The sequence below is a fragment of the Aythya ferina genome (genome assembly GCF_964211825.1).
Source record: "Aythya ferina genome assembly, chromosome: 16".
NCBI classification, from domain to species: Eukaryota; Metazoa; Chordata; class Aves; order Anseriformes; family Anatidae; genus Aythya; species Aythya ferina.
Window position 1 is genome coordinate 9900302 of NC_140315.1, and position 23640 is coordinate 9923941.

General features: G+C 42.4%; 1 protein-coding gene across 2 annotated transcripts in view; it reads right to left on the bottom strand.

Moving 5' to 3' along the window:
- MMP24 (matrix metallopeptidase 24) overlaps positions 1-23640 on the bottom strand; it is a 50482-nt gene that overhangs the window by 16713 nt on the left and 10129 nt on the right. For both annotated transcript variants that reach the window (XM_084538328.1, XM_084538327.1), the window contains one exon: positions 8851-9012. In XM_084538328.1, coding sequence (XP_084394454.1) covers positions 8851-9012 — 162 coding nt within the window. The remainder of the gene's footprint in view (positions 1-8850; positions 9013-23640) is intronic.

The following is a 23640-nucleotide window of genomic DNA, read 5'->3' on the forward strand; positions in this document are numbered from 1 at the left end:
GTGGACTCTCCAGCCTGGAGGCTTTCAGGGCTCACTAGAGAAAGCCATGAATGGGGCCAAGTAGTGTTGGCAAGTCTGCTACAGGTGGAAGTTCCAACTACAGACATAGGAGAACGCTTCCAGCCCAAATGCTTTCTATACCGCTATGAAAAAGACCAACAGTGTAAGTGACAGAGGAAGTAAAACTGCTTCATTTCCCAGGGTAAAGAGAGCTGTGTAAGAATGAAATAGCAATGTGCACAATGAGAGGGGACAAGGGGATGTGCTGTGAGCAGAGAAGCTGTGGACTCCAGTTTCAGCATTCGCAAAGATTTGCAGGGTATACCTGCTGCTGGACACCCGGTAGCTGTATTTGTGACTGCAGCTGGTAAAAACAATCCCTTTCTTGTTTCACAGATTTGCAGCACCAGGCAAGACTAAGAAACCATCTTGTGTTGTCTGCTGTGTAGCATGTATCCATACTTCATTCCTGTTCAAACCATGCTAGTTTTAAACATATTTAATATTAAAAAGAGGGAAAGCCAGAAATGAAAAGCTCACTGCAATCTTTAGTAAAACTGTTCCAGCCAAAAGGTACCCCAGGAATTAAAAGTACTGCCTTTCATTTACAGCTGGGGTTTGGAGAACTTGAATTTGTTCATCTTTCCCAAGGAACGTGAGAGGCCATTCTTGTAGTTTGGTTTTCGGAGCAGGTGCTTGGCCTTGATCCACAATCAAATACACAGATGTCAGCACTGACTGTTGCCACACCTCACTTCAAGGTGCCAGGCCAAGGGGTGGCATCCCTGGGCTTTGGTTCTCTTCTCCCTAAACAAGGGATAAGACAAGTGTGATGCCCCACTTAGATGCTTTAAAGGCAGGTCTCTGGAGTACAGAATGTTGCTGTGCAAAAGGATGGCTTGAGGGCCTTCCCATGGGGATGAAGGTTTACATGGGGTGCTTTTTCTGTTACACCAAGGGCTCAGATTCACAAGCAAGGACCACTCGTACACCAGGCTACAGCTACCCTACCCATGCTGCACAACAGCAGTCACATTCAACTCTCTTAAGGCTTATGTCCCCAAAGTCACAGTCTTCTGTAGTGAAGAAGAAAGTTAAAATAGCCCCTGCAACTCTTAAAGGCTTTCATTAATCCTGAGATGCCACTGAAATTTGGTCTACAGTTAGGGGGATGGAAAGCAGTAGCACAGCCTGCCCATTGCTGAAGAAAGATGCTCTCTTGTAAGATATGAGCCACTTTTGGAGCCAAACCTGGCACAAAAGCAGAATGAACAGACCCTATATAGTTTGCAAATCATTGCTATTACATTAGTGTCATGACTGTAACCTGCTTTCAAAATAGATGGCTAAGGGCAGGATATAACAGCTTTATGAGCAGCAGAGATGACCGTGAACAAAGAGTTACTTAACAGATGCTGGCACCCTGGTATTTATTATGGAAACTGATTACACCCACCTAATTACACCCACTGATATGACTAACTAGGCAGTATTGCACACAAATCACAGCCTCTATCACTACATTTCCAAACAACTTCAGAGAATCAGTCAGAGCAAATCTCATTGAGAGAAAATTAAGTGAGAGGCTGTTGCTTGGGTCTGCTATTGAGCCTGAACCCGGTCATTGGGTCTGCACCTATTTATTGTGTGTGATTCCAGCACCGGGGCCGAACCCTCCCCTGGGGCTGACCCTACAGCCATTCCCACACAAGAAGCAGGCAAGAAACCCCCTGGAGCCAGAAACTCTGCTCCATAGGGAGGCACCTTGCTGGGACTTTACAGACACTGTGTGGAGAAGAAGACTTTCTTCCTCTCTATTACAACCAAGGCAAAAAAAAATGTCAGAAAGCTTTTGGGTCACAGCAGATCACCTTCGGAGTGTGACTTCCGCCACTGGCACTTAGCCTCCTCCCTTCATGCTTCCTCTGTCGCAGACCATCTGAATACCAAGGTGACCTGTGAAGATAACACAGAGAGAGGAGGCATTTAGGAGCCACTGTGTCGATAGTTGAGGACAAAATATAATTGTACTGTCCTCCCGGCTATTGACAGAGTGTTCCCTCAACTGCACAACACCCGCCTGGAGGCATCCTGCACGGCTTGGCATCCATCAGGGCCAGCTCTGCATGAGCCAAGCGGCTCTCCAAGCCTGCCAGTGCAGAGGACATCCTTTGTTGCAGGTCAGGGGAGAGAAAAATCCACCTGCAAACAAAGGTGTTTCTTTATTCTCTTAATATTCACTCCAGGAATAAGACTACCAACAGGACTACAGCCAGGAAGTTAGGCTTTTGAATAAAATACAGGGAACTTAGGGTTGTAAAACAGTGAGGTACATGTTTTTGCAGGACTTTGCCATCTATGCAGGTACAAAGGAAAGGCTTTTCAGATGAAAATCAAAATGTATAATCCAAAGGAGCATGGGAGAGTGACAGAAACACACTGGGATGCTCTGCAGACCCCACAGAGAGAGGTTCCTGCTCATATTAAACAAGCTAGTTGCCAATGAGCTATCTCAGGGAGGAGAGGTGGTCCACCCACAACAGCTCAACACTCAGGAAGGACTCCAGGAGTCCATGGCTGAAATCCTTGCTCTAAACAAAAAGAAATGCTTTCCTGGGCTCTGTAACAAGGTGATTCACCTTGCATTTGAGTTCTCTGCTTTGGGGTCAATAAAAGTGGGTCCAAAATTCCTGGGCTGACCTTAGGCAGAAGAAGGATGAGAGTTTAGGGCTCTGCAAGATGCTCCAGATGTGGTGCCTGCAGCCCAGTTTCCCTCTGGAAAAAAAACAAACATTAAGAAGCCTGACATTCACTCCACTTCAAAACAAAGCACTTTTTTGTACTCCAAAAAATCTGTAGGATGAAAGAAGTTTTTCCTGCCCAGCCATACCATAAAGCAGTGCTCCTCCTTTAGCTCAGAAAGTGCCTAAGAAGGGTGGGGCTCCCCGCTTTTCCAGGGGACAGCTAGTCAGTGTGGGCCAGCTCCCTCCTCTCAAGCCCAAGGTGTACAGCTCCAGGGCCAGCATGGTTGCAGGTGAGTCCCTGCATCATGGCTGAGACCTTCATGGGTCATGTGGGCCTCAGGGATACCACAGGGGACCAGGTGGTTACTCCCTGCCTGCATTTTGTAAGAATGGGAATGGAGATCTGGTGTATAGCAGGTGAGACTCAGTGGATGCACCAGAGGTGGAATCCGATGTTTTGTTCTGGGTCCTACAGAGTCGCTAGAAAGAAGGAAAGGTGAACATGAAGGGAAGCAACAGAGAGAGAGAATCTGGTATTTCTGTAGCATGCCAGAGATGTGTAATCATGGCAGATCTTTTCAGTTCTCTTATTGACAAATGTTGTCCTTCTCCTGCCCTCTGTGGAGCATGGATCTAAAAGTCCCAGATCTGGGAGCATCCTGTAGCATTTTGTGTTATTTCGGGGATGCTGGAAGAACACAAGTGAGGCTGTAGAAAGGCTGATGGTGGTATAGGAAACCCCTAAGTCCTCAAAGAGATGCTCATTTCAATTGCTTTTCTAGCTGCTGATGCTGCATAAGTACACAGGATGGAGGGTCACTGGGAATGAGGATACAGTTTGTCTCTATTCTCTGCACTCAGCAGAGTACAAGAGTGCAAGGACACAGGATTAATTGTACCATCCAAAAAAAAAAAAAAAGGAGAAAATAAAAGCAGCACTATTATTTGTACCATTACCAGTCAGTCTTCCAATACAGATAACACAGGGAGAGATAATACTACTATCTGATCAGCTGCACGCCTTAGTTCTTTTATGACACAGTGAAAAAAACCTGTTCATCTTCTTTGCTTTGAAAGAAAATAGTATTGTCAGTTTGCCAATGAAGTGGAGAGATGGTAACAGGTTTTGAAAGGAATACTAAGATGAACATTTTTGGAAACCTCTGTACTACTGTCTTGAGGACTGATACCTTAGTACAAACAGAACAGTGATCTCAGTGGTGGCATCTGTGTGGCCCTTGATGTTTCTGAAGCCCACACTGCTGGGACTCCAGGGCTCGCAGTGCCTTTGGATTTTGGGAACTGTGTGACCTTGGGCTCACCTGTAAGATAGTGTGCAGTCTGCTTCCAACTCACCTGGACCTTACCACCTTTGTCCCTGCCACTGCTCATCCACCTGCTCACCAAGCACAGAAACTCACCTTCTTCGCCCCTGCAAAGCAGAAGCTCTAGATGGAATGAGCAGTCACAGGGAGAATCACTCTGTCCTCAAGAGCTGGGATCTCTCCGAGTAGGTACTTCATTTCTGCATGTGAAAATTACCCTTCCAAATTCTGTCTTCTGGCACTTGTCCTTCAGGAGACGAACATCCATCACAATGCTGTAGAGGACTGTCATTACTGATCTTTTGGCATGGGGAGATACACTATAAGCATGCAAATTCATCACGCACAACATGCTTCTCTATCTCACAATCACTAAAATCACCTTCTATACATAGGGGTCTTCAGTGTTACTCCATACTTTTACCACCTTCAGAGGCCATTATCAGAAAATGGTCCTAATACGAATGTTTCTAGATCTTGCATGACAGCAAAGCTTGCTCAGATGGTCCCGCTCAGAATGCAGTGTTGTCACATGGAGCTTAGAGCCTTTTGCAACAGGTCTTTCTGCTGTTTCATCACAAGCCACCTGTCACATAAATGTAGGTTATATAGATCTAGGATTGCTCTATGGGAAGCCATTGGGAAAAAGGTGAGTTAAGCTGTGAAACCTATGCTTGCTGCACAGGAGTAAAAGGACCAGAAGAAGGTGCTACTTGCTCAGGACCTGCTGATCATCTATACCTGGATGTCAGAGGTGGCACTGTCCAGTGGTGATTAATCTGTTCCTTGGACAGCCATTGGCAGGGTTTTCACTACCACCCTAGACTTCAGCCCTCATGGGATGCAGCACATGCACTGACTACAAGACCTTCTCTTGGGCTGTGGAAAAAATGTGTGAGGCTAATGTCCTCAGCAGGGCTTGGGAGCATTGAGATCCTTGAGGTTGTCTCCAGGCTTAATGCTTTGGTCTGTCTTTGAGAGGACAGCAGACCTTTCATTTGTGACCTTAGGCTTCAAAAAGCCCTTGAAAGTAATGGCCTGGTTTACCAGCTCAAGTATCCATATAGATAGGAGTTTTTTCTGCACCTCATGTTGACCTCTCTGTACCCCAGGCATGGTGTTAGGAAGGTCACTTCTAATATAAGAGCCTGCTTCACAGCCCACTGCAAAACAGTGCTTAAAGCAGGACATGAAGAACAGAAGAAACAACGTTGAAAGATGATCGATTCAGGTTATGTGACAATGCTATGGCTGAGTATGCCTCATCTCTCCATCTGCATGGTATCTGCATGCAGCCCTGACTTCAACACTAGAACAAGTAAAAGAGGCAGTCAATTTAACTGAATATCCAAAGGACCTACATACTAGTATTACTTCCGGTTTAATTCCTTCCTGGCCATGATGCTCATAACACAGGCACAAAAGTACAGTGGGAGATATCCTTCTGAAAAAGACATACAAAGGACAGTCATGGTATTTCCCTCTTTTTGTCAAGGCGCAAGCTTCAAAAAGCACCTGTTAGAAGATGGAAATCCTGCTGACTTGTTTTACAGTCCACTCTGTTACGCATGGTGAGCTGCTACCCCTTTCATCATTAGCTCATAAATGGAAATAACATTTTAAACATCGACCTTATACCAACCAGAGAAAAGCACAAATCAGATTTCCTATCACCTGCTGTTTTTCCAGGTGAGTTTTGAAATAAATCCATCAGAAAATAACTTAATCATGCGACAAATCATTATATGAGAGACTCAGACATATACTTTTCTAATGGATAGAAAATAGAGATACAACATAAAAACACATTTGAAGTGCATCATTGTCAAAAGAAGACAAAGTGAACTTAAATTTCAGTACAGCCTTGTTCTTTTTTTTTCTAGCAAATTCAGTAGAATGACAAATCGGAGATTTTAGTTGAATTTCTTTTTAAAGAAAAAAAAGGATGCTACATGCAAGGCATTAGCTCTATGTCTTATTGACTTTTGACTTATGACTTTTGCATAGCATGCTCCTACATAATATGTATTGAGCACATACTGCTGCTCTGTAGATAATGTCAAAGCATCACATTGTCAAATGTCAAAGCAGGACATTTTGGTTTTTGGATAGGTGCTTGGTAGACAAGCTTTTGACATCCCCAAGGCAAGATGAGGCAGATTGGCATTGTGGAAATAAAGCACATTAGTTGAATGTTCCTGCTAAAGCTACAAAGAAAGATATTTCAGCAGGCCCCTCTCAGTTCTAAGGCGCTCCGATGAAAGGATTTGTTCTCATATCTCCTGTTCCAGGGAGAAACATAAACCTGCATCTTCCATCTTTTCTTTGTGACCCATAAGAGTAAGACCTAGACGTAAACTAATCTGTAGTTTCCAGTCCAGAACTCTGTGCTAAGGGATGAAATCTCTTGCTGGAGAAGCAAAGATCTTAATGCAGAAGCTACTCCTTCTCCCTACAGGGATAGGTATTTCTACAACTAGCAACACCAACCCCAATGCACTCCAGTTCACAGACCTCAGAGATAAGCCTTTCATGATTTCATGATAGTCAACAAACTCATTCCTGATTACCACTTGAACTAGATAGTAATTCATTCAGACTGCTTTTTTCAACATGAGTTTGAATTTTAAACATATTATGTTGCATAAGGAGAATCTTAAACATAGTTGTTGGCTAAAGTTTAACATCACTAGGTAAGTGAAAACTCATTTGAAGTCTAGTGGTGGTGTTAAGCCATGGGGAGTAGAGTGCTGAGCTCTTTGCTCTATTACACAAGAGGTCACGCAGTGCTCTCACAAACTGTCAGCCCCCAAAGGACACTACTAGGCCTTCATGTCCTTGACCAGCCTCATCCATGATCTCCAGGCCCACCCCAACCATGGGCTCAGGACCCCCATTGCAGCCCAGCCCTGGGCACTGGGGCCCTGCCTGACCTATACTGATATTGGCTTGAACCACAAATGTGGAAGAAATATCGCTGTCAATTCCTCATCTGTTTCCTTTCCAAAAAGGTATCTGAAAATAGAGAAACCAGTCATATTTTCTTGATTGCACTTTCATTGTCAGATATAAAGTTTTTTTCCCCCCTTTCTAATTCACAGGAAGTAAATCAGTATTTCAAAATAGAAACAGTGTAGTGACATTATAGCAGCTTTCAGAAATGAAAGCTTAGGTATAATATTTAATGAAGCTTTAATGCCTACTACCCCAGCACTTTATTTCAAAACCATGCAGAGTCTCTGTCATCCAGAGTATCTGTGTACATAGTGTGTGTAAGTATGCATAATTAAATTATACCACTTGACAATTGCCATACAACTTCATCCTGTTAATGAACACTGAAGAGAAATCTTCAGTTGCACTAATGGAAAAAGGCAGCTCCCCCTGAGTGTACTTCAAGCCATCTTATTTTAAATGTTGGATTTTACTTGAATATCTATCTGCCTTACAGGGGGGATGAACTGCACTCATACAAATGCTTGTTTTTTCCCACTGCCTAGGCAGGAGTCAGGGAAACTAGTCCAGACAGAGACATAGCCATATGTCTACATTTGGACAAATGAATCTCATTCCAGTCACAAAACAAACAAACAAGCAAAAAAAAAAACACAGACTAAAACAACTGACATACAGTTTAGATCTCTGAAGTCTCTCTGCACTTCTTTAGAGTCTTACAGGTCTTGGCACAAATTCTATTAGCAGCAATTTAAAATTCATTGGTAGATTATTCATGTAAAGGCTGACTAGTATTGGGTCTGCTGCTGACCCCAGCAGCAATCCCTTAGAGACACCAGCTTTCAGTGATGATTTCCCACTGACAACCATCTAACATTTTGTTTGTTTGTTTGTTTGTTTTCTTTTTCCTATGTCTAATTCATATAATATCTAATGGTACTGGGAGACAGTATTTTACTTCAGATGTTATGCAGCTGTGAATATTCCATAGCTACGTAGGGTAAATGTAAGGATAAACTTGTACTTTCCTCAAAGAAAGAAATCAGGCATGTTTGACAAAGCACTGTCCACAAACGACCATGGACTACATAAGATTCATAGCCTCACAGCCTCACAGCGAGCATCTTCCAGCTCAGCCTGCCCTCAACAGTGGCTCCTCCAAACTGCATCTCCCCCTGCTCCCCGTTTACTCCAGCCAACCCGCCCTGAAATCCCTGTCCTCATACCCTGATATCCATGATTGTATCACATGGTGCCATATCATCCCCAACCCCTTGGCTTTTTCCCATAATCCCTCCATCTCCTTTTCTCTCTCATTTCCTTGACCCACAACTTTGTGGCATGTTATACAATGATGTTCTTTTATTTCAGCAGGAGACTGAAAGAAGTGTTCCCTAAGTGGGTCCAAACTACTTTTCCCTGCCTTCTGTATATGGAGAAAAAAATGGTGGCATAAATACTTTTTGCTTTCCTTGATATTTCATGTTCTTCAAATTCTTCCCCTCTATTTGTGCTGGCTGTTCCTAACAGAAAACCCTTGGGTACAGCAGTTTGCATAATTTTCCTTTTTTCTGGTCCTTGATACTACAGACAGAGTGGATGGAGCAGCAGTGAGATCATGGTTATCCTGGCCTGTGCAAAGATACTGCCATTGGAACAACCATCTGATATTTGTCTGTGGATTAAGGGTTTTAAACAGGTCTCATTAAGCCATAGGAGGAAATCCATCCAGACTGGAAAGATTTTGAGTGATACCTGTTTGCATCTATAAACTACATGTTACACTCAGGCTCAGTGTAAATAGATGAGTGGATAGTGTTGCTCACCATAGATTTTCTGAATTCCTTGGAGGTCATCCTGGGGCAGTTTGAAGTTGTGTGTTTCCATGTACTGGTAGAAAGGAGCCATGATAGCGCTGGGATCATTGGAGTGTTCCAGACCCAGTGCATGTCCCAGCTCATGGACTGCGACCAGGAAGAGATCGTTCCCTGTGGAAGGAAGGCACACCTGGTTTAGTATGCAGCCACAGCTCAACACAATCCCAAGCCCTGCTTGCTCATCACATAAGAAGCAACTGCTTTTCTATTCTATTGCACAGCAAGTCACAGTGTCAGTGTCAACTCCTGGAGATGGCTTCAGTCCTGAAAGCCTGTGTGGCTTTAACAGTCATCATCACAGAATGGGCAGGAGACTCCTAACCGATGGCCACATGGAGCACCTTCAGAGCAGTTAAAACAGGCAGCTGCCTGGAGTGTATGGATACTGGCTGTAGACTCTTTTGTAGAGTTTACAGAAAAGGGCCAATAAAATAGGCAGCTCAGATACCATGGCTTCCTTATCCCAGTGCTGCCAGGAAAGGTGAGAGCACTGCCAGTCTGCTAATCAGCAAAGGCATAGGGCAGGAAGGGAGCCTGGTACCCCTTCTGGGTCCTCCCGTGCTGTCCTCTAATCTGATCTGGACCGCCAAATCCTAATGGACATCTGTAATGCACCAGCCAGGCTGACGAAGGGAGGAGGCGGGACACAGAAGACTAGAGCTAACACTCACCACCACATACTTGTGGTACAAGGGACAGCCCTTTCTCCTCTAGCACAGGCTTCTCTCAGTGTGCTTTGCTTTGCTAAACTCCTGGCACTGCCATGTCAGCAGCAGCAGGTGAGCACTGGCAGAGCCACACAGGAAAATGCTGGTGACACTCAGTTGAATCTCAAAGGCAGGAGAGAGAAGAACGGAGAAGAGAAGGAACATGTTCCTGACAGGAAAAGAAAAGGTGGAGGAGCCCTATCTGGTAGAAGGGTGAATTTGGGGTACCTTAAGCTCTCTGTTACAGACATACACTCCTCTTCAGCCCCATGGATATGGGCCACCCATCTCCTTGATCTAGAGTGGTCCCTGGATGTCCTGAGGGCATCTTGACATGGGAGGTGACACAAGCAATGTCTGTGTGAGGTGGTGAAGACACAGCCAACAATAAGAGCTTCCCTGTCAATAAAATGCCTGAGCCTTTCCCCCTGCCTGAATTGTTGAATTGACCTTCTCTGTTGTTGTTTTTTTTTTTTTTGTTTGTTTGTCTGTTTGTTTTTGCAAGGCACAGACCAAGAGCATTGGCAATCAGACACAGGAAAACACGGTGGTGGCAGCTCTGTGGCTGCTTTGCAGCATCTCCAAACTGCACATCTCCATTTCATGCATCTTCAAACCACACCTATCTCAGAGCGGCAAAAATCTTCAGATTTGTGTGCATGGCTGAGGTGTCCCTGAGACAGGAGTTGTCCCAGTTTCCCCAGACAGGAGAGTAGAACAGTGATTAGCGTAGAACTATCTCCACTTTTTGCTCCATGTAATCCAAGAAAATCTGGTAACATTGAATCAGGGGCCTGTGAATCTTCACAGCAGGGTACTTTGCCAGAATCTCAAGACATCTTACCAAAAGTAAGTAGCAAATAATGTTTATCTGGTTATACGTACCACACCAAAATGGTTAAATCATCGGAACATTTGAGTTGGAAGGAATATGCATTTGCCATGTTAAAACACACATTTCAAATAAATGTTCAAATAAAAACATACAAAAAAATAGGTGGGCTAAAATCTAGCCATATAAGTATTTAAAATACCAGCCTTTCTGTATTCTAAAAATCCTAATGGGGACTTACTTTTTGTAATCCATTGCTGGAAAATTTGATGTGTGCAGAACAAGTCAATAAAATGTTCAACACCTTAGTTATAAAATTCATGAAGTAGTTTCATAGTAAAGGACTGATCATTCTTCATGAGTTTTCAAAAATATTCAAGCTTAGAAGATGTACCCAATGTTCAAAAGTGATTAAATGACTCAAGGTCCTATTGACCATAAAAGGACCTAGTTACCTGTATCACTTAAATGCTTGTGAAAACATAATTTTCATCGCCACAACTATTCACACATGGGATTCCAACTAAAGGTCACTCAGCAGAGAGCTGACTTTAATGAGAAGAGGGCTGTGTGCATGCTAAGTGCTTAGACACTCTCCTCATCAAAATGGTGGCATTCTATCTCTTGTTGAAGTATCTAAAGTCTTTGTAGTGACAGCACGTCTAGAACTTACCTCACTGTAAGTCTGCATACAAATCTACGTAAGTCCCTTGCTGCTTTATCAGGAGCATAATATCTGATACTATTTAAATTCAGTTTTATTAGCCTTTATTTACTTGTTTCTGCCCAAAACAAATACCAGCCCACTCTACAGTTGGAAAACAGAACTGCACAGACTCATAGAATGGTCAAGGTTGGAAAGAACCTCTGAAGATTGTCTAGTCCAACCTCCCTACTCAAGCAGGGTCAAGTAAAGAAGGTCATCCAGGTCATCACCGTTTGGTGTATCAACCACCCCCCAAAACTGTACATTATCTGCAAACTTGCAGAAGTCCTCTTTATCATTGTAAAAGGTAGGGAATTTCACAGCATGAAAGAAAACATACTGCTCATTTTCCTTTTCAAAAGTGGGCTATGATCTACTTTAAAAAGAAGGCATCAAGCTTTAAAATTGTTGCCTGATGGTGGTCCTATCTCCACCCTTAGGTTGGACTTGCAATGTCTCATTGTGCACTGTTACCCATTACTGTGTGGAAATCTAGCTGATCTGCAGCAGCCTTCAAAGAAGCCTGGACCTCTCAGATTGTTTGTCAGTTCTTGAGTACGCAGTAAGGTCTCTGACTATGTTCTGCACAGCTTTTGTCTGAATAGTACTCTTCTATTAATGTCCATTTTTTTGGAGCAAAACTCAGGAGGGAGGACCATTAGACTAGCTTGATACTCGTCTGTTCATACAGAAAGATCAGGCAATCAGATAAAGCTCCTTAATTTCCTGTTCAGTCCTTGTCTCCCCAAGCCAACAAGAACAAACTAAACTTGTATTCAGTATACACCAGCCACCTGTGTCATAAAGCAGGGCGAAGAAGGAACTGGCTACCCTTAATTTGCATTTGCAGTGAAAGCTTTCCAGAGAAATAAAACATTTTTTGCTAATTTGTACCATAAAATCTGCTCGGTCAGAGACCAAGCATCACCTGCTTGAAGCATCTCCTTCCTGATTCTCACAAGGCATCCCAAAGTTCACTAAAAATTACCAGGTAGAGGATAAGCCCCCAAGACTAAGGGCATTTTTGTAAGTTGGCTCACTGAGTGAAATAGTTTGATTTGCTATGCTAAAACATAAATAAACACAGTTAAATTAGCTTTAAAGCTGGTGCATGTTCCTTACAAAAACTATGCTATCAGCAGATAAAGTTATATCTGACAGCCCACCTGCAACAATATAAAAGCATTGCTCATTATCATCATGCCAAAAGAGGTTAAGAATTATGTTTGGTTTAACAATTCTATTACTTTCCATGAAAAACCAGACACCAGAAAAAGAATACACACAACTTTAGAAGTAAATTTAAGTTGAATTTTCCTAACTAGAAGATATCTATATATATGTTTAGAATAACCCCCTCTTAGCAGACTGATTTAAGATAAATTGCAATATAGACACATATCAAAAGCAGTTCTCTGGTTAAGCGATCTCCAGTTGTTTATAAGATACCGCCCTTTCCTAAAGAGATAAGAAACCCATGATTTTATTGCAACAACACAAAAAACACTACAGACACAAATAAACAGATTTATGAATGATCTTCCTTCTAGACGTGTACTCCACCACTCATGCTTCTTTTATTTGCATCTTCAGCTGGAGAAACAGCTATTAAATCAGCTAAGAAACATTCTGGGAAAGGTTTTCATGAAACTGCTAGCACGTGCCTTCTTTTATAGTTTTATTCGTTTTAACTACCAACATTCATGCAATGCATTTCTTAGGCAAATGTTTTTATATATTAAGGTGTCCAAGTTCTGTAAGTCAGCAAAAAACATTTATTTAAATGCCTATCAGTTTACAATAACAGTTCCCAGGGCTACTATTATGGAAATTGTTATATTACTATCAGTATTTACCACTGAACATGATAGCTGTACACATAGCTGTAATGAGCGTAGGTAGACTCTGTAGAGCACCTAGCACAATGAAGTGTAACTCCAGAGCTTGTAAGACAGCAGAAGTACAATTTAATAATACTGTACATCTGATTAAGAATACCAGAGCAACTGTGAATCTCTGATCTTTATCTTGTTAGTTTTATATTTTATCAACTGCACCATCATGCTAACCCTGATCTACTTACTGCAGTTTACTCAGACAATTAATAGACATACGAAGGTTATATTTTGGAATTTTATTGAAGTATAAACAATACTGAAGAAGTCAAATCATTGGTTGTGACAATACCATGCATACCATAATTACAGAAAAGATGGCATGAACTTAACATGCTTTTAAAATAAATTTCAAGTCCAGTAACTGTTTTCCAAGCACAACTTAAAGAAGCTTTAGGGCTACTCTAAGCTATGCTTTGGTACTTCCATCTACAGACCTGACCTGCTAGGTCTGAACTGTCAAACAGAAGAACATGCAATTTGTCTTGTGCTCCTCCATTCACCTCCACAACATGCTCTGCTTGAGAAAAGCTTTCAGTCTTGCACATAAAGACCCTGAAGAAGTGGTGATATTGCTCTACCATTTGATTGTATCAAGCAAGGGATGTGAAAAACAGCTCTTCGATCTGCAAAGGAAAAAAATGCACTTTAAAAAGAAAAATAAGCTTCATTTGGTTAATGAACTCTGACAGTTGTAAATTTAGCAATGAATATGATACATCTTAAGGATTTAATGAAAACTTTTACGACAGCTTAATTGGAGAAAGAATAGAGAGTGATATACAATCTTGAAAGAAATTGCACAACATGTATGTATGTATGCATACGTAACAAACTTAACTAATTCATATTGCTAAGAGAGATGCCCCCTATAAGGGCAATTTGACTCTTTTCTTGTCTACAGTGCAAACACATCGAGCAACTGCAGTACTAACTCATACAAGATCTGAGATGCTCTCCTTTATGATAGTTTCCCACCTCCCCTACCTCTTCTTTTTAAATGCAAGTTCTCACTTGACTTTTCTGAATAGACCATTTCTCAAACAAGATTGCAGCTGATCAGTTTCTTCAGGGCAGGTGAGCTGCAGGTATAAGCATTCATTTGACCTCACCCTGGAGGAACTAACCTTTTGCCAGCAATTCAAGGTGGATAGATAATCCAGGTCAGGGCAAACAACTCAACTTTTTAAAGCCGCTACGTGTGGGATTTTTGGCTCCCATAGAGAAGGTCTTCAGGTTGCATGGCAGACCTTTCGTATATGAGTCATTGTACTTTTTGTGTACAAACACATCAACATTAGCCCTTAGGACTCCTGTTCAGGGAAGCACAGCACAGTCTGGGGTGTTACATTCAGCATGGTTGCAACAGTCTATTTCAAACTGTTGTCATGGACTGGGTATCTCAATGAAGACAATTAAGTAAAGGTGTCATCTCTGTAGCCATCATTCCACTAAGACACTCAGATCTCTGTAAGATCAAGCGACTGCAGGAGGACAAAATTGCATTACAGTATCAATCAGCACAAAAGAGAGGCAGCTTGCCTTATTGGCTCCAAAAGACAGCATGCAAACTATGTTTGTTAGTGGTGTTACAGACCTAATTAATCCTGTAAGCTGTACTTCATCTGGCATAGTACAGATGAGAACACGCTTGTGTAGAAATTCACAGGAAAAATATAAAACACTTTTCTGGAGTGGTAACACTGTAACTGACCAAAGGGTATGAAGGCAAGAGTGGACACCCAGGGAGAGGGAAGCAGTAACTGCTTTCAGCTGGCTACTCAGCCAGCTGAAAGATTTTAGTAGATTTTTATTTTTAAAATCACCTCTTTTTCCTTTATTCTCTCCCTGAATGCTTATTCATAGAATATCCATATCAGCACATGCCCCCCCACTCCCTCTCAAGAGGAAGCTGTAAACCGTGATGAAGTTTACAGCTGCCTCCTCTTTTCCAGGCTGAACTTGCCAAGTGACCTCAGCCGGTACTCGTATGTCTTCCCCTCTAGGCCCTTCACCATCTCTGTAGCCCTTCTCTGGACACTCTAATAGTTTGACATCCTTTTTCTACTGTGGTGCCCAAATCTCCACACAGTACTTGAGGTGAGGCCGCACCAGCACAGAGCAGAGCGGGACAATCACCTCCCTCGACCAACTAGCGATGCCATGCTTGACGCACCCCAGGATACGGTCGGCCCTCCTGGCTGCCAGGGCACACTGCTGGCTCATATTCAACTTGCTGTCAACCACAACCCCCAGATCTCTCTCTGCAGGGCTGCTCTCCAGCATCTCATTGCCCAGTCTGTACATATAGCCAGGGCTGCCACTTCCCAAGTGCAGAACCCGTCACTTGCTCTTGTTAAACTTTACACAGTTGGTGATCACCCAGCTCTCCAGTCTGTCCAGGTCTCTCTGCAAGGCCTTTTTACCCTCAACAGAGTCAACAACTCCTCTCAGTTTAGTATCATCATCAAATTTACTCAGTCCTTCATCCATTTACTCCAGTCCTACATCCAAATTGTTTATGAAAACACTGAAAAGAACTGGCTGTAAAATGGAGCCTTGGGGGACCCCACTGGTGACTGGCTGCCAGGCTGATGTAACCCCATTTACCACAGCCCTTCGAGCCTTACCTGTCAGCCAAGTGCTCACCCATCGCATGATGTTTTTATCTAGCTGTATGCTGGACATTTTGTCCAGAAGGATCCTATGAGAAACTGTATCAAAAGCTTTACTGAAATCCAAAAAGATTACATCAACTGGCTTTCCTTGATCAACAAGATGGGTGGTCTTATCTTAAAAGTAAATCAAATTTGTTAAACAGGACCTACCCCTCATGAACCTATGTTGGCTGGGACCTATGACTGCACTGTCCCCCAGGTGCATTTCAGTAACACCCAGAATAATCTTCTCTATAATTTTACCAGGCACTGATGTGAGACTGATAGATCTGTAGTTACCAGGGTCTTCTTTCTTGCCCTTCTTGAAAATTGTCACAACATTTGCCAGCTTCCAGTCAACTGGGACCCCTCCAGATTCCCAAGACCGTTGAAAAATAATTGAGACGTCCCACGATGATGTCAGCCATCTCTTTGAGCACCCTGCAGTGAATCTCATCTGGACCCATGGACTTTTATGGATCCAGGTGGAGCAGCAAATCCCACACATGTTCAGGGTTGGCTGGGAGTTTGTCATTCCCACCATCACAGCCCTCCAGCTCTGGACACCCTGGGTCCTGAAGCCCATCATCAGCATTGAAGACAGAGGCAAAGAAGGCATTAAACATCTCTGCTTTGCCTATGTCCTTATTTGTAAGGTGACCATTCCCATCAAGTAGTGGACCTATGTTTTCTCTGTTCTTCCTTTTTTTGTTCACATATTTAAAAAATTCCTTTTTGCTGTCTCCCACAGACCTGGACAGCTTCAACTCTAATTGGGCTTTGGCCACACAAATTTTCTCCCTACAAAGGCGAATAATGTCCCTGTAGTCCTTCCATGTTTCCTGACCCTGCTTCTAACAGCCATACACTTTCTTTTTGTACCTAAGCTCCAGAAGAAGACTCCTGGTCAGACAAAGTGGCCTTCTGCCCCGCCTGCTTGACTTCTGATATTCTGGAATTACCTGATCCTGTGCTTTTAGGAGACAGTGCTTAAAGACTGACCGGCACTGACGGACACTAATGCATTCAAACGCAGCTTCCCAAGGGACCTTACTAACTAATTTCCTGAGCAGCCTGAAGTCTGCTCTCCCCATATCCAGGGCTGAAGTTTTGGTGGCAGTTTTCCTTCTGTCACCAAAAATTTTAAACTCATGCACTTCATGGTCACAATGACCAAGACGGCCACCAATTGCCACTACCCCCTCTCTGGTCTCAAGAGAGGGATCTAGGAGGGCACCTTCCCCACTTGGCTCCTTTAGAACCTGCACCAAGAAGCTATCATCGACGAGCTTTAAGAACCTCCTGGACCTGCTTGTGTCAGCCGTGTGATATTCCTAGTTAACATCTGGCATATTATTTATCTCCTCATTCAGTGGAATGCAGCAAGTTTATTACAGATACTACTGTGTTTTGGCTTGCTTCACATCATCTGTTTTCACTGGGTCAGAAGACACAAAGGTTTTATCTCACCTTGATTCTCATGTTCTGCCTCTTTCTTTTTTTTTTTTTTCTTTTTCTTTTTATGGGAATGACATCATTCTGATCCCTACTGGCTCCTTCCTACAAATCTCAGAGTATCTGATTCTCTGCGGAATGAAGTAAAATATTTTAATTTTGTTATACAGAAATCAATAGGATTCCCAATACCTACAGAGCTATATTTATACTCTACGTATCCAACAACTATTGACAAAAGCAATGGATACTAATTATCTTTTCACAGAACACTGTGAACATAAGGTGTATTTAAAAGTACATTGCTTTGAAAGTAGAATTTGCAGGTGATCCTTATTCAAGAATTTTAGCTGTGATCAACAACTATCACTGTCAACATAGCAAAGCTTCAAAATCCAGACTGCACTAGCACAGCACTACCATAATGCCACTTCTATCTTTGTATAAATGACAGCATATAACACAAAAGAAAGCACTACTTACAGAGATGCTGTCCAGTACGAAGAAGAATTTGTAGACAGAAGTCTTCCATGTGTGCTGGTGGGCTTTCTCTCTTCACTTCACTTTTGTAATTCACACACTAAATGAAACATTTTTTCCATGAGTGGCTACGATGACTGACCAGCTTCTCTGGTGGAATTCACTTTAAAAAAAAATATAAATTTTTCAGGTCCTTTTTTTTAAGGCCTTCTATGCTTTGGTGGTTTGACATGACAGGGGTGTAATCTCAAACTCTTGCTTACTTAAGCAAGCCAATGTAATGTCTTTTTACCATGGATGGCTGTTTTGAAACCATGCATCTACATGCTTGCTCAAATTCAGTTCAACATTAAAATATGATTTTAGAGATCTCTGACTTACAGGAACAGATCTCTCTGAGAAGTTACAGGATGAATCCAACATTAAATAGGTATGTTTTAGAGACTAAAAACTGAACTGATCTTCTTCAATGAAGAAAAGTACTGACCAACAGCATGATCTGGTGCAGTGAACTACTACAGGAAAGTCTGATAGAGTAAGTTTAAATTTTAATGCAAACTTATGCCCCCAAATTTCCAACATCTATTTTCTAGTCTTTCAGATAACAGGTCTTCTGCAACAGAAGATAGGTGAGTAGTATCAAAGCAGCTCTGATTTTTGCTCTGAAAAATTCTGATGCTTACTTTCAACAATGTCAGAAGCCTAGAAATAACGATAGATTCAAAATGCCATTTATTAGAACAAAATTCTTTAGATGTGGAGATGTTCTTTACCTGAGAAATCAGAGAAAGAAAATTTTAAAAGTATTTAACAGCCAAAAAGCAACATTATGGGTGTATTATATTGTGAGTACATATGCTGTCAAATTGCTCATTGATACTCTGTAGATTTTCTTTGCTGTCCTCAGCATTTCCCCAGAAAACAGATATTAAATTAGTAGTAAAATGAAAGAGAAATAGACAGAAAGCAAGGCAAAACATAGAGGAAACAGAATTAAATTTCAGAGTAAGTTAAGGATAAATGATTGTACCAAGTTGTGGCATTATGCTGGGTGAAGGGGCGGGGGTTAAAGGAAGCTATATTTTCTTTTTCAGCAAGCATGCACTGTACCTGTACAATTCAGGTAACTGGGCTGCAAGCAGACAGTACAGTCGTCCTAGAAAAGTGAATAACAATGCAAATCAAAACAAAAACCAAAAACTGGATACTCTTCATTCCTCTTAGTCCCCTTTCTCCACCTAAAACATTGCTATTTTAACTGAAGACATCAAATACAATCAGGATTGTTTAGTAGGTGATGTTTCCAAAATGATGCCTTTTATAATAAAGAACTACCTGACCGTGTTAGGAAAAAAAAATAGCCAAACTTATTTGTACATATCACTTAATACTAGGCAAACTTATACCCTAACTTACATCCAATATATTTATACCATTAATCCAGTGAATGCTTACAGCAACCTTTTATATTCTCGCATTTCAAAAAAGTAACAGTAAGACATGGTACTTTTAAAGTACCTGGAAAAAAAACTTGCCAACCACCTTTATGCACCTATACAAATCAGTACTCCATTGTGAATAATCTTGGTATTAAAAAATACCTGTTTTTAAGAAGAGATTTGCTGACAGAATTTTATGAGCTGAATATCTTCTTACAGCTCAGAGTTGCCATGAGAAGTAACTGCAATTTACTGAACTTCCAGGTACTGAAATGCTGTCTTCTTAGCAATTATAGAGAATTATGGAAAAAAGGCACATCTGAAAGTCATTAGGCCTAACTTTCTATTTCAAGCAAGGCTAATCTCAAAACTGTATTAGGCTGCTCAAGGTCTCATACAGTCAAATTTTGAAAATCTCCCAGAATGGAGCATCCACAACCTCTCCGGACTCTATCTCAAAGTTGCACCATTCTCTTGGGGAAGAGTTGTCCCTGTCATGCCCAGGTCAGATTTTCCTTGTTGCATGTTGTGCTCATCACTTCTTGTTCATTTTTCTGTGCACCTCCAAGAAAAGTGTAGTTCTTCTCTATAATCTCTCCACAGGTGGCAGAAGGCTGCTATTAGACCTCCCTCTTCCCCAGTCCTCCTCCTCAGTAGGCTGAACAAGTCCAGTTCCCCTGGTTTCTCCTTGTGTGCCAAGTGCTCCAACTCCTTTTCACCTCAGTGCTGCTGCACTGGACTCTTCCCAGTTTGCTGACACCTTTCTTGTAGCAGGGTCCCCAGACATCACACTCCATTTTTGTTAAACTCAAAATTTGACTGGTTTCAACCATGTAGTACTGACAAAAGGGAAGCTGGCTTTGCAAAATATTTAGCTAAGGAACAAGAGAAGATTTCTAGAAGAAAATGGTGACAACAGAGAAAGAAGAAGAGACAAAGCACAGAATCCATGAGTAAACTGGATCTCTCAAAGAGTGACTGTATGTCTTTCTTTGAGCAACTGAATTCCACAGAAGTGGAGATAAGAGGCAGAATCCCTTTAAGAAAGGAGATACAATTGTCACAAGAATCTGGAAGGTTTGGGGTATTCCTACTGCCAAAATAGAAAACAGTAAAATTCCAGTGGAAGACACTACTTGAGAAGAGAAGAACAGTTAGTTGGAAGGAACCTGCAAAGATCAGAGTTCAACTGCCTGACCTCTTCAGGGCTACCCAAAAGTTAAAGCATAGTAATGAGGGCATTGTCCAAATGCCTCTTGAGCACTGACAGGCATGGGGTTCAACCATGCTTTGCTAGGAAGCCTCTTCCAGTCTTTGACCACTCACACAGTCCAGAATATTTTCCCGATGCCCGGTCTGACCCTGGCACAGCTCTGTGCCCTTCCCGCACATCCTGCCATTGGTCCCCAGGGGACAGAGACCGGCACCTCCTTGGGAAGGTGCAGAGAGCAGCGAGGTCGCCTCTTGGCCTCCTTTCCTCCAGACTGGACCACCCAGGTACCTCTGCCTCTTCTCACAGGACAGGCCTTCCAGACTCTTTTTCCAGCTTTGTTGCCCTCCTCTGGATGCTTTCAAGGACCTTAACGTTCTTTTTATTCTGTGCAGTCCAGAGCTCCACATGATATTCCAGGTGAGGTCGCACCAATGCTAAAGGGAGAATCACATCTTTCAACTGGGTAGCTGCAGTGTGCTTAATGCATCCCAAAATGCAGCTCGCCCCCTTGGCTGCCAGGGCTCACTGCTGGCTCGTGCTGAGCTGCTCTCACCAACACCCTAAGGCGCTGCTCCTCCTGCTGAGCTGCTCTCCAACTACGTGTCTCCCAGTCTGTGTCAGCATACTTTGAACACACTGGCATTGCCAATTAAATGCCAACTCAAAGCTATAGAGCCCCTCCCCAACAACAGGCAAAATTCTCCCTTACAGGCTGTAATACTCACTGTCCATCAGCAAGATTCTGCTCCAAAATTAGCTACTCTAACCGGAACTTGTTCCTTGAGATCCCTGCTGAACATTTACATTCACCAGCTTTGATGGCTTCTGGCTGCCCTGAAAAATCTGCTGAACAAATGTGATGTCCAGATAGTGGCTTTAGAAGTGCTTGCTCTGCTGTCCAAAGAGTTATTTACTGGAACAGTGCTAGTTCTTGTGTGGAATCACACAAGGAAGTCTGTCCAGTTCGCTGTTGCTAACAGAAGCCTTTCTGGGAGCTGGATCAGGTCCTTCTCTTCCAGAATTTTCTCAATAGCTCCTACATTGATTTGTCACCAAATGAGATCCAAGAAATCTCATCTCCTGTATCAGTTCTGGCAGTGGCTTGTAAACGCTGACACTAATCTGGCTTGTCTTCGGAAGGCTTTAACAGGAAGCTTTCCAGAGAAGCCTCTAGAGGAAAACCACTGGGATGCATAGGAACATGTTTATTGTAATGATTGCAAAATCTGTTTGCTTCCTGTTACCAAAGACCAGCATTTCCTGCCAATAGTTAGAGATGGGTCACATCCAGTCTCGCTGAATATGAAGCGGTGGTCATCCTACGCTTTCAAAAGAGAACTTGATGCAGGTGTGAAGCTGGGAGAGTACCTGGAAGAAAGGATGCTGAACGTGCATCCTGTGAACTGCAAAATGATCAAATGTGATGTGAAGTTGAGTTACACCACAGTGGCTCCAGGAATAACTTGTCAGCTGGGGTTGTTTACTGAGGAAGATGAAGTGGGTGAACTTGGGCACGTTCCCACCTGCATGCCACACAACAAGCAGATGATAGGGAGGATCTTATAATTCAACTCCAGGCTTGCTGAAAGAAAAAACTTCTGGTGATCCCTGGCAGAGCATCATTAACTCAGTACTTACCTTGCTTTAGCATTAAAAAGCTTCTCTAAACTTCTTGCCTAAATCAACCCTGCTCCACTTCAAGCCTTCAACCACTGTTTCAGAGTATTTCCTGACCAGGACAGTGCTTGGTACATATAAGCTTTGGAATGAAATCCAGACTGCACAGAAAAACTGACAGTGGTATTACCACTACAGATGGGACAGCCCCAGTAATACTCACTCTGCTCATGGGTGGCAACAGCAGAGATGGTGCCATCAGCAGAGCTGGTAAAACACAGGCACTGCCATTTACAGTGATGGCAACAAAAGCAAGTTGTGTCACTACAAACAGAGGACCTAACCGCTATATACAGCTATCCAGCTTTATCTATATAGCTATAGAGCTAACAGCTGCAACAGGTTGGCAGGCACCTCACATTTAGTGGTATGGTGTTGACACATGCACAAACAGCAATGATCTTTTAAAAGACCGTGAAGAAGATTTGCTAGGGATTATTTATGGTACTATTTATAATGTTAATCTGGGGATTAAAAGTGATTTCCTGTAATCAACCTCGATTAAACAAATGTTTGAGTTCTTAGAGAGATATAAGAGCAGTCATGGTTAATGTGGATATTTAGACTGACAGAACTTAATTTCAGACACTTGATAGGATATATTTTCAAGCCATTCTTGGAAATATATACATACATATGTATATTATTAATAGTTTAATATAAAGGCTGGGAGATACTTGATTTAGTCCAGTTAATGGACCATGCACACTTGATCCAAGTTCGGTAAGATACTGAGACAGCCAAGGGAGAGATCACAGCATAGCCAAATCTGCTTACCCTCTTTTGGGCACAGGCTTTGCTGCCTAGAGTGGACAACATATGGCTTATTACATGTAAAAAATGGCCCAGGACTTGCAGAAAGCACAGCAAAGTCACCTTTTATGTGCCTTCTGGAAATACAAGCAACTGGGATACCGAGGCTGTCTTCACGAACAGGTAACTCAGTGACCAAATGCTCTAAGCAGCCAGCAGGGGTCACCTGGCCCATGAGCAACATACACCATGTACTGTTAAAGGACAACGAATCCAAAAAAGCTTCAACTGCCTCCAAGTGCCCATAGACTGAAGTCTAATAAACTGCAGCCCTTGCTGCTACAAGTCTGGGACAGACTAAGGGATGAGTGCTGCTTTCATTTCTATTCAGAAGCACTTTTTTTTGGGAAAAAAAAAAAAAGAGATATTGCCTCCTACTTTGACCATACCAATTGCTCCTCATCGTGTTGTTGTGTAGCTAATTTATCTCCAGATGCAAAACCACACCTTCTCTCTCAGTTGCATCCTGTTTGCTATAACACAGAATCACCAGAACGGTTTGAATTGCAAGGAACCTTAAAGATAACCTAGTTCCAACGCCCCTGCCACAGGAGAGGGACACCTGCCCATCACTTCTCTGGTTTGCCTTGGTCCTTCTGAATTCCAATATTCTGCCTCATGCTTGTAGCTGCTCCCAACGACACTCTCATCTGAAAATTTAACAAATGAATTCTGCACCTCATGATCCGAGATAATAAGGACTGCTCCATGAGTTCAATTTCCTACCTAGTTTTACACATTCTCATCATAATATTAAACAATTAACTTCCATAGCTTGCCTATGGGATTGTCAGAGAACATAGTAGTATTAACAAATCAGCAATCATTAATTGAAAGTACTAAGCTAAGTACTGGCTAATAGAAC